This window comes from Lycium barbarum, chromosome 9 (assembly GCF_019175385.1).
Source record: "Lycium barbarum isolate Lr01 chromosome 9, ASM1917538v2, whole genome shotgun sequence".
In the NCBI taxonomy this organism is placed as follows: domain Eukaryota; kingdom Viridiplantae; phylum Streptophyta; class Magnoliopsida; order Solanales; family Solanaceae; genus Lycium; species Lycium barbarum.
Genome location: NC_083345.1, coordinates 13113419 through 13124547, shown reverse-complemented (window position 1 = coordinate 13124547; position 11129 = coordinate 13113419). Strand labels below are relative to the sequence as shown.

The 11129-nt window shown below is 36.4% G+C and overlaps 1 protein-coding gene across 2 annotated transcripts; it reads left to right on the top strand.

Annotated features, from left to right (window-relative positions):
- The first annotated feature begins 470 nt into the window (after nucleotides 1–470).
- Nucleotides 471–10125, top strand: LOC132609814 (uncharacterized). 2 transcript variants are annotated; one of them, XM_060323973.1, is made up of 19 exons: nucleotides 471–879; nucleotides 3195–3434; nucleotides 4388–4451; nucleotides 4533–4662; nucleotides 4789–4933; nucleotides 5229–5468; nucleotides 5560–5644; nucleotides 6498–6600; nucleotides 7072–7197; nucleotides 7269–7382; nucleotides 7855–7973; nucleotides 8059–8146; nucleotides 8258–8350; nucleotides 8441–8530; nucleotides 8673–8792; nucleotides 8892–8983; nucleotides 9193–9250; nucleotides 9718–9759; nucleotides 9870–10125. In XM_060323973.1, exons 1-19 carry the CDS (start codon nucleotides 693–695, stop codon nucleotides 9948–9950), a joined length of 2217 nt encoding a protein of 738 aa, XP_060179956.1. In that variant the 5' UTR covers nucleotides 471–692; the 3' UTR covers nucleotides 9951–10125. The 2 variants fall into 2 exon arrangements, with proteins under 2 accessions (XP_060179956.1, XP_060179957.1); XM_060323974.1 differs by lacking the exon at nucleotides 9718–9759.
- The last annotated feature ends 1004 nt before the right edge of the window (nucleotides 10126–11129 follow it).

Below are 11129 nucleotides of genomic sequence, written 5' to 3'. Positions count from 1 at the left end.
AAATACTATTAAAATTAAAGAGCGGTAAAGGGTCAAATATATACCCCTGTACTATCAACAATAGTTTAAATACACCCTCGTTACACTTTAGTTCTAATTATACCCCTTCAGTTATACATTCGATCCAAACATATCCCTCCCATTGTACTTTAACACAAATTTGGGGGAGAGAATGGATCTGATTGAGTTAAACAAGTAGGTTTCTAAAGAAATTGGATACTTAAAATGGAAAGTGGGTCATTAGATTTTGAGCTTGACATGTGCATCTCCGTTAAAATTAAAGGCAAATTTGTGTCAAAGTACAATAGGAGGGGTATACTTAGATCGAAATTATAACGAGAGGTATGGTTAAAATATTTAAACTATTTCTGATCGACGTTTGTCGAATGGAGAAATGTGGAGGGCAATTTTGTAAAATCAGGTGAAATTTCAAGTTTTTTCTTCATCCAACTAATAAGAATAATGAAACCAAAGAGATTGCTATGAAAAGGCCTCATTATTGTCTCTCTCCTTCCTTCCTAAGCCACTCTCAGATCCACACCTCCAACAAATTTCTCATCGCAAAATGCCATTCAAAAAACTTCTCTATAATACTCTCTCTACGATCTCGTAAATTCGCACTTCCTGAAGGTCCTACTAGAAGATTCTCGATAATATATAACGCCGTTACCGTTTAATTGTAGTAGTGTTGAATGGGGGGAGTACCGTCAACGCAAGGTGGTGCGGCACGGCCACATGAAACGGCGGAGTATTTAATAGGAGCATTTATAGGAGAGAAATCGTTTCCAGTTGCTTCTGATTACTGGCAGAAGCTTCTAGAACTTCCTCTTAATCTTCATTGGTCCTCTCATCGTGTTCAACAAGCTTGCATCCACTTTGGTAAACCTAACTATCTCTATTTTGTTTTTACTTTACACGCCTTTTTGGTATATCTTAAATTGTTCATTTCCTTGATTATTTGTGGAGTTTTGTTAGTTATGTTGTCAAATTGTAAATTTAGCTCGCATATGTTAGGTTCTGTTAATTGGTGTCGACGAGTTTATGAAAAGTTGTGTAGAAACTGTTATTGATTATTCTAGTTGATGATTAGAAGATACTTAAATTGTTCATTTGCTTGATTATTAATCGAGTTTTGTTGAAGAAAAGAAAAAAGTTCTGTAGTTAAATTGTAAAGTTAGGTCGTATCTGAAATGTGGTGTAGAAACTGTTATTGATTATTCTAGTTGATGATTAGAAGACAGAGATAATGGTCAAAAACTTCAGGTGTTCTTTTGACCATTATCTTTTACTCCCTCTCTCCCTATTTATGTGATACACTTTCCCTTTTAGTCTGTCCAAAAAAGAATGATACATTTCTATATTGAGAAATAATTTAACTTAAAACTTCCCCTTTTACCTCACACAAATATCTATGACTTGTTTTAGATCACTAAGTTTCAAAAGTCTTCACTTCTTTCTTAAACTATGTGCCTAGTCAAACTATATCACATAAATTGGGACGGAGGAAGTAATGTTTTTAATTTATTTTTCCAATTAATCCTTTAATTATCCGAGTAGAGTGCCATTTGGCACCATTTTAGAAGAAAAAAGAGTGTACGCCACACACCTTCAGATACTAGTCGAGGTGTGTTTTGATGAATAGTTGGTGATAGTTCAGATAGGAAATGTAGTTAGGAAACGCAAACACCTTATAGTTCAGGTAGAAACGCAAAAAAGTAATACTTTAGGTGTATTTTGACCATTATCTCAAGAAGATACTAGAATATTCACATGTTAGGTTGAGTTGTTCTGCAGCTTCCGTGGTAGTCTGCTAGTTAAGTATGTAGATTGGGGAAATTGAGCGAGTGAATTGTGGCTGTCACAGTTGTTGAGGTACTTTGTCAGGTTTGAGAATACCTAAACCAATAGAAATGGGAAAGGAGAAAAATCAGTGTACATGTGATTCATACCACTGTTTTTCAAATTCGCCCGACTTCTCATTTGTCTCGTTAGCTGAATGTTATGGTTTTGTGTTCCAAAGTGCAGATTAAAAAACATTCTTTCAAAAAAATGGTACAGATTTAGAATAAAATGAGTAAATATGGCTCATACAGAAATGTGATTTTTGCAGACTATCTGCTGTGTGGTAGTTGGCTCCTTTTAACGATTTGGCAAAGGTTTAGTGTCTATACTACTTGTTTAGGCAGTTAAGTCTGAAGCCATCCATCAAATTTGCAACTTGGTGGAGCTCTACACCGAGTATTCTTGTGCTCCTGCATACTCTATTTAATGTCGAAACTAGCCTAGTTGTCTCGCAATCCTAAAACTAGAGTCACAATGGCAGATGTCAAAAGAAAAATGTTCTATTCAATTGATCCCCTTAGTTCTTAAAAAAAAAAAGTTGATCGCCTCAGTTGATCTTGTAGAGCTTTTTAAACGCAATAGTCTGTCGGTTCCGAGATTTTGGTCCATTTGCGCTTCCCATAATTTTTTCCCCCTGGAGTTATTTAATGAAACAAGAACTTCTACTCCGGAAATTTTGAGCAGATTCATGCAAATTGCTTAATTATTTAAGTTGATAAATCTTTTTCTTATTGAAGAGTAGTGCGAAAATTAGGTAATGCTACTTGGGTCCCAAGTTATGGAGAGTGTTAACTTCCTGCGAATGTTGTGTAAGTAAAATTGTACTCTCTTTTATGCATTCTTCTGCTTCATTATTATGCGGAGGGTTGCTTTGGGGAAAAATTGAACTTAGTACTAATTTCCATGTAACATGATTTAAGGCTAAGATGTTTGTTTCTGATAAAGTGATGCAATCATGAAAGAATTAGGTAAAGCATAGGGTGAAACATGGTACTCGTTCTACTTTTCATGTTTCTAAGCCTCGTGCTATGTATGTTGGGTTGCAAGTATTTTCTTACTGATATATAATTATTAGTTATAACGACATAGCTGCAGTGGTTGCAAGATGTTGCTCTTACTTCTTTTATGTCATGTCAACAGGCAATTGGCCCTATCCGTATAAACTCTTTATCTGACCATCCTATTGTATCTTTTCTTTCTGTAACTTCCCTGTTTAATTTTTCTAGAACCTCATGAATGGGAATAATTTATTTTTGATGTTTATTCCATCTTTTTTTCCTTTTTTTTTTTCTTTTGGGGATATGATGAGCCCACTGGTATGATCTTCTAATACGATCTGTTGTTTATTGCAGCTCAGAACAACTGTTACACCAGGCATCTTGCCAAAATTTTAATTCACCTGTCTTGGTGCTTGCAAGAGTGTGTTTCTACGTCCGATGCATCTTCATCAGCTTATGTGAAAGCTCTCAATGCAGTGTACGTCTCATCTGTTTTTCTGAAGCACCTCATTGAGAATGCCAAAACTGACAACTTTGAAGATCTGTACATGTCTCTGAATGAGAGTGAGGAAATTCCAAGTAATGTCCCAAAAGGTAATGCATTTACAACATGGTTTATTCATTTTTGTTTAGTGGGACTTTTCTGATTTTCTTATTTATATTCCTATTTCATTTACAGTTTCGTTCTCTCTTTTAAATAAATCTTCTTCTTTTTTTCTTTTGTGTGGGGAGGGCGATTGGAGTACGTAGCATTTACGTGATCACTGCTCTGTTTCGACCACTATGACTGAAACAAAGTGAATGTATATGTTATTTGTTCGAAGATCTAATTGTGGATTCCCTTTTTATTTTATTTTGTAAGGTAGATCTAACTTTGTCCTTGCTCCTCAACATCATTTCATAGTTCAAGACAGTGTGTAGTCTAATTTATGAGAAACTTGATTGGTTGTCTCTGATCATACTACAATCACTTCTGTTTCAAAATAAGTTATTACAATCACTTCTGGACAAACATTACGGTAAATTAAGAAATTTCCTGTTACTTATTTATGGATGAAATTGAGTAATCATTTGTAATGACTAATGACCAAATGATTCTTGTGAGATTCTAACTCACATCTCTTGTATAGCTGACTTCAGTGAGATAGCTTTCACAAGTTGTTGAAATTGAGCCATAGCTTTGTAATGACCGACGGATTCTTTTAGATTCTAACTCGTATCTCTTATAGAGGGTCTCTCGGAAACAGCCATCCTACCTTGGTAGGAGTAAGGTCTGCGTACATTATACCCTCCCCAGACCCCAAGATGTGGGATTTCACTGGGTTGTTGTTGTTGTTGTTGTATCTCTTATAGAGCTTATATCTGTGGGATAGCTTTCATAAGTTATTCTTTTAAAGATTTGTCCTGATTGGGTCTACAACATTTGGAAATCTATGTTGTTTAAACTTCTCACTTAATCTTTAACTTTATATTCAGCTCCGTCTGGGAGTCCAAGTCCATTACTTCCTAACTCTTACCGCCATTACCTCTTTCATTTTCTTTTACAGAACAGAGTATTGAGCATCTTGTTGTGAATAGTGTGCTTAATTTTCTTGGCAGGGTAGATGTGAGGTATGTTGAGCTCTTTGTAATACATATCTTATCACATGGCTTGCCAGTTGTTTGCCTAATACTGTTTGTTTCTTCTGACAGCTCGGATACATATCTTCTACACTATGAGTTGCTTAATTTCATGCTCATCGCATTATCAACTCAGCTTCTTTCTGGGCCATCACTTGGAGCCGATGATATTCATCCTTTCTTTGATGCAGCAATGGCTCAGGTCATCATCTGTTTCTCTCAGTAGATATCTCTTAAAACTATTGGAATTTTATCAATTTTCTTTTGTATTTGCTGCCAAATTCCTTGGCAAGTCATGAGCCGCTTCTGAATGTATTTTTGTCTGCAGCCAACTTCTTTGGTCAATCTGGCTATTCGTAAGCTGCTTCTTAACTATATCACACGGCCACGTTTCCCTTTGAAGGCTTCATCTTATTATATATTTTCTGAAGGATATCAGCCTGGAGTTCTACAAAGAGTTAGCTCTGTTGCGGGTAGGATGAAGTGATTTATTGCATCAACCCCCCCTTCCCCTCCTTACACACACACTCTCTCTCTCTTCCGTTTTTCTAGTGTATAGCTATGTATTGCCGCATCTCCAAATATCCATTCTATAAAATTTTATCCTTGTTCCTTTGCTCATGCATGCAGCATTTCGTCGTCAAAAGGTGATCCTAGAATTATTGAATCCCTCCATTCCCAATTTATTCACTTATTTTGCCTCTTGTTTAGTCACTGTGCTGTTCTATTATTCTCATTGGTACTTCTGCCTTTTCCATTGACTTGCAGCAAATCTCGTGCTACTGCCATTGAATTTCTTTGCCAGTTCAAGTAATGAAGCTTCCAGAAGCCCATTGGCAGACAACAGTCTTAATATTTTACTCATCCTTGTTCATTACCGCAAGAGTCTTGGCGTGGACCACTTGAAAGATAAATTAGATTACAGCAGTCCAGATTTGCTACCAAAGGAAGAATCGATCTTTGAGAATCCTTACTGCAAGGCCCTTGAGAATGCTCGGGATATTGAATGTTAGAATTATTTTTTTTCATCCTGGTGTCCCTTTTGCTACTTCATGAATTTCGTTCATGATTCTAAGCTTCTTTGTGTTCTCTCAAGCAGTTGATCGTGTTGATGTTGAAGGGAATGCACCTAGTGGTCCGGTTGTGAGATTATCCTTTGCTTCTCTTTTCGATACCCTTGGCATGTAAGTGTTAATCTATCTCACTTGTTGATCTACGGTGAAAACTAAATGTTCTCAAAAAAAAAAAAAAGTAGCTCCTATTTTGTTACGAAAATTGGCTACGCATGAGGAGTTTATTTGTGACCTTTTCCATCCCCGTGGTAGAGAAGGTGTCTTGTTGTTTGGCTTTTGGTCTCTTCATAGTGAAATACCCTTAAAACTACTTCCACATTATGATCTCTTTGTTTTTTTTTCTGGATAAGTAAGGTGAATTTTTATAAATTTTTCAGCATAAAGGGTATGCTGCTATGAACAATTGAGTAGCACAAACATAGTCTCACAGATTATGTAGAGAACTAATAAAGTCGATAATGACCTTTACATTGTAACAATCATATACATCTGCCATGCTGGTCCAAAACATAAGGAAAGAAATACAATTACATAAGACTAGATACATCGTCCTTGTTTTAAAAAATTCTTGAGTTTCTTCTCTTTCATATTATCCGCCAAATTGTCGCAGATGTTGCATTCCAAACTCTGGAATGTATACCCCTCAGACCTCTTTTTTGCCAACCTTGTAAAAGCTCCTATGTGGCTGTTGGCATTATCCACTTTAAACCCAAAATGTTGAAAAACATGTCCCATAATTGTGCAGTAATTTCTCAATGCAAAAAGAAGATTTGTGTCTTCTGGCTTCTCTTCACAGAAGGGCGTCTAGTACAAATGATCAGCCCTCTTTGTTGCAAATCTGTCCGTGTTAAAACTTGCATTTTGCCTACTTCCACATTATGATCTGATAGCACAGAGTATGTGTTGTGTATTTGATGATACAATTGTTGGTAATGAGTGAGTGGGCTTGTAACTATGTTTCCAGGTGCTTGGCTGATGAGACTTCTGTACTTCTGCTTTATTCACTCATTCACGGGAACTCAGATTTTCTTGAGTATGTGTTGGTGCGGACTGATCTGGATACACTGGTAAGATGTGATGGTTTATGCTATATTCTTATTTCTTGACTGAATAATGGCTGTTGCTTGTGGATATCAACCCCACCAATCACTGTGTAAGGAAATCAAGGTTCTCAAGAGAAGACACGATAGATAAGAAGAGTATTAAGCAATAAAAGTGTAGCTAGATGTAGTTTGATCTCTTGCAACTGCTTGCGCAACAAGTTGCTGTATTTATGGATTTGAGGTCTTAACAATAATTATCGGAGCTATGATCCTTAGTTATCCATTAGCAGATACTTGGTTATCCATTTAGCAGATACTGAAATTTTTCCACTTTTTTTTTTCTTATTTAGTTTCCAACTGTTCATTTTTGAGAATTTCACTTTCCAACTTTCTCGCGTTGATAAATAGAAGTTCTTGCCTCTGAACTTTGTACTTTGGTTCTCCCCCTCGGTTACAACTTAGAATCTTACAGTCTGTTTTTGAATAAATCAACAGTTGATGCCTTTGCTCGAAACACTGTATAATGCACCAAGGAGGACATCCAATCAGATATATATGGTGCTGATTATCCTTCTTATACTTAGCCAAGATTCCTCATTTAACGCCAGCATTCATAAACTGGTAAATAATGAATATCTCTGGCTTTTTGATATGTAAGCCATGGACTATCTTGATTCCACATCTTTCTGCAGGTGCTGCCGAGTGTTCCATGGTACCAAGAACGGGTTCTTCATCAGACCTCTCTTGGTTCTCTTATGGTCATAATTTTGACGAGGACAGTGAAATACAATCTATCTAAGTTGCGGGTATGATATAAAATGTCTGTTGGTTCATTATTGCACTTTTTCTATTTAGGGCTCTCTCTCTCTCTCTCTCTCTCTCTCTCTTCTGTTCCTTATATCTTTTTTTTCTCCTTGGGCGGGAAGTTTATCTTTTAATTTTTCTGGCAGTTCCACCATATATTTATTTTACAGAAAAAGTCTAACTGTGACGTATATCCTCATCAGAATATACTGTCATGAGGCTGTATATTTAGTGATCTACTGACACATCAACTTGAATTGCTATAATGTGCAATTTGGGTACATCAAATGAGCAATACAACTAACATGGAATGGACCCTTAGACTTCTGTTTGAGCATGGGGTGCATAATTAATGTTGCTCCTGTTTACCAATAAAGTTTTTCCTGTGATTGGTAATTTGTTGATGTTACATGATGAAGTTGATCAAACCCTGAAATCCGACTTCAAGCATGTGTTTTCTGATACATTCAACAGGATGTCTACCTTCATACAAATTGCCTTGCAACTTTAGCAAATATGGCACCTCATGTCCATCGCCTAAGTGGTTATGCATCGCAACGTTTGGTCAGCCTATTTGATATGCTTGCACGCAAGTAAGTTTCTTGTTCCTTGTGTCTACTAGTGAGTTTAGAGTCTTCTGGTCGATTGATTGTTATTTTGAGCTTGATCTATAATTAGGTACAACAAATTGGCAGAGATGAAAAATGATAAGATGCATGTGCCCAATGGTGAATCAAAGGAAGTAGATAGTCTCCAAGAAGACATGGTATTTCGCACTTGGCCTTCAGTCCTTCAGCATCATTGACTCTTTATTAATTGTTCTCATCTTGCATAATTGGTACTTGTTAGCATTGAAGTTCTTCAAATATTTTTGCAGGCAGCTGAGCTGCATATATATACCGACTTCTTAAGAATTGTTCTTGAGATATTAAATGCAATTCTGACCTACTCCTTGCCGCGGAATCCGGAGGTATGAGTACTTTCAATCTTCTATCTTTGTTTGTTCATGAGAATTATTTGCTTGTTGCAGCTTTTATTAATTGCATTCCAAAACTGGCAGGTTGTTTATGCAATTATGCATAGGCAGGAAGTCTTTCAGCCGTTCAAAAGTCATCCGCGATTCAATGAACTGCTTGACAACATATTTATGGTGAGCCTATTCATTTGTGCATTTTGCAGTACATATGTTTTTGAAAAGGAGTTCCCTGAAAGCGGAACTTACTTTCTACTCATTGTGAACAGTTCGGTAGTGTAGTCTGGAAGACATTATGATTTTCTGATGTTATTTCAAGGTTTTGGACTTCTTCAACAGTCGCATGGATTCCCAAAAGATGGACGGGGAATGGTCTGTGGAGAAAGTACTGCAAGTGATTATTGTTAATTGCCGAGCTTGGAGAGTTGACGGACTAAAGGTAGAAGTAGAATGCTAATTCATCTAGTAGTTATGACAACTTATGATGAATTGATTGTATCTGATGATTACATTCTGACATACATTTTGTTGGGACCAGATGTTTACCCAATTGCGTTTCACATATGAACAAGAGAGCCATCCCGAGGAGTTCTTCATTCCATATGTGTGGCAGCTGGTGTTGTCTCGAAGGTTGGTTTTTATAGTAAAACACATGCTCTTTGTTAGGTATCATTTAATGCCGTGTGCTTTTCCAAGTTTTGGAACATGTAATAATCTACCATTTGCCAATTGAACCTTATACCATACAAGTGGAATCATCCTGTTATACCTATTTTATTTGTGGTACTGAATGTAGATTCACCAATCTGTAATTCATTTGTATTCTTTGTTTTCGACAGCGGTCTCAACTTTTCACCTAGCAGCATAAATCTTTTCCCAGTTGACCTTCCTCTCCAAGTAAGTATGCTTGCTTCTGTTCTTGATTCGACCGAATCTTATGTGTGGTCTATGATTGGGTTGGGGGATTTTGATGGATGTCAGGATATTTTCTTGACTAAGTTAGAAGGTTTTCTTTAATACGGTTTATTTTTTGACTGAATTAATATGGTTTGTTGGGCCTGGATTTATGTGCACCGACTTTCTCTGTTTGTTGCCTTTTCTTTTGTATTTCCAAGTCTCTCTCTCTGTTTGTGGTTGTTAATCTACCTGTCTAAAGCCTACTCTTGTATGCTTTCCTGCTCTTAGAAACTGTCAGTCAGCATGATTAAAATCCCACGTCCACAAATGACGACACAAGCTTGTCGTTGTGGAATTTCACATATACGGTACCTGTAAAATTTTATGTTTCCTCAGGATCCTTTTATGATTCCTGGAGGGTTTGTTCAGGATTGCATTTTGAAATTATTTGTTTGGTTTCTTTTCAGTATCATTCAAATTTACTTGACACAAATGTTGAGCATGCTTGTGTAAGTTCTGGAAGGGTTGAAGTTTTTAAAGTGTGTTTTACTGGTAACTAGTTTTTGATTATCGTAGTCTCTGAGGAATCATTCTCTGAATTGTTCCGTGTCTGAAACAGGATAATGTAGAAGAGGCGGCTGAAAAGCTTCAGAAAGGTGACATGAAAGGAAATGAGCTAAAGATAGAGGTACCAGTTTGACGGATTGTGATCCCAGAAGACTACGTTGTGTATATACATACATGTATCCATAGATATGTATTCTTGTTATTCTTTTTTGTTCATAGCTTAAGAGTAGAGGACTTTTACATACAGCCGAGTGAATTGAAGTATCACCAGTATAATAAATAAAGGTATTTGGTCCAGTTTAGGCTTATGATATAGTTCTATTACTTAAAACAGCTCCCATTTTTGTCAATTTTGAAGATGCAACTACGATATCTGCTTACATTTTTGGTCGAGTGATCAATATGAACTGCCTGTTGAAGAAAGCAGTTTTTACTACTATCAAAGAGTTGGGGGTTGTCAATAGTACCCTGGAGTCAGAATATTTTTCCCTTCAATATGTGAAAATGTAAGCATGTAAATATGTGACAAATGTAAGCATATGATATTTTCTTTTGCATTTTGCCGAACATATTGGATGATCTGACCAGTAACTGATATTGAGACGAGTAGATTTTACGTGAGAGTTGAAGATCATTCCATCATGAAGATATGACTTGTGTAATTGGCTCCTCATAAAGTGAAGCTTCATCACGATCCAGCAGTTGGTACTCAAGAGAAATTCTCATAAAATCACGTTTATATCTTCTAGTGCTTCGTTAAAATGGTTCTCTTTCGGATCGACAAGGTGTGCCTGCGCTGGAGCAGGGCAAAAGACTTTCTGCTCCTATCTACCATTCTCCGTTCGCCAAATATACGAATAACTTTTTAATTCGTGTCTGCACAGCAGGCATTATCACTTCATCTGTTGCTTATAGTTGAATTACAAATCTGTTCCGGACTATTTACGTCCCTTAAAATGTTTATTTTGGTTGAGCATTTAGAATATTACTACCAGCATGCCAAGATCCAAGTTCGCACTGTACTTTGTTAGAGATTATTATATTTGTATTCATTTTTTATTAGGTAAACAGAAGAGATGTACTGATACCTGCCCATACAAGCTTCACCTATTTTTCTCCTTCTGGCCGGGCGAATTGTTGCTGCCATGTTTCTTATGCTGCATAACAGTGAACTCACAAAAATAATCATAATTGATTTTCGAAAATTTTGTATGTTAAACAATTTTTTTTAAAAAATATTTTGAGAACTTTTATAAGTATCAACATTCCTCGACTCATAAGACCGACAAGCACAGTTAAGAAAACGAATATA

Excerpts from the sequence above, each read along its gene's own strand:
- LOC132609814 (XM_060323973.1), top strand. The coding sequence starts at position 693 with ATGGGGGGAGTACCGTCAACGCAAGGTGGTGCGGCACGGCCACATGAA. Across the intron at positions 880-3,194 it reads ACAAGCTTGCATCCACTTTG|CTCAGAACAACTGTTACACC; the intron begins GTAAACCTAACT and ends TGTTTATTGCAG. Across the intron at positions 8,147-8,257 it reads ATAGTCTCCAAGAAGACATG|GCAGCTGAGCTGCATATATA; the intron begins GTATTTCGCACT and ends ATATTTTTGCAG.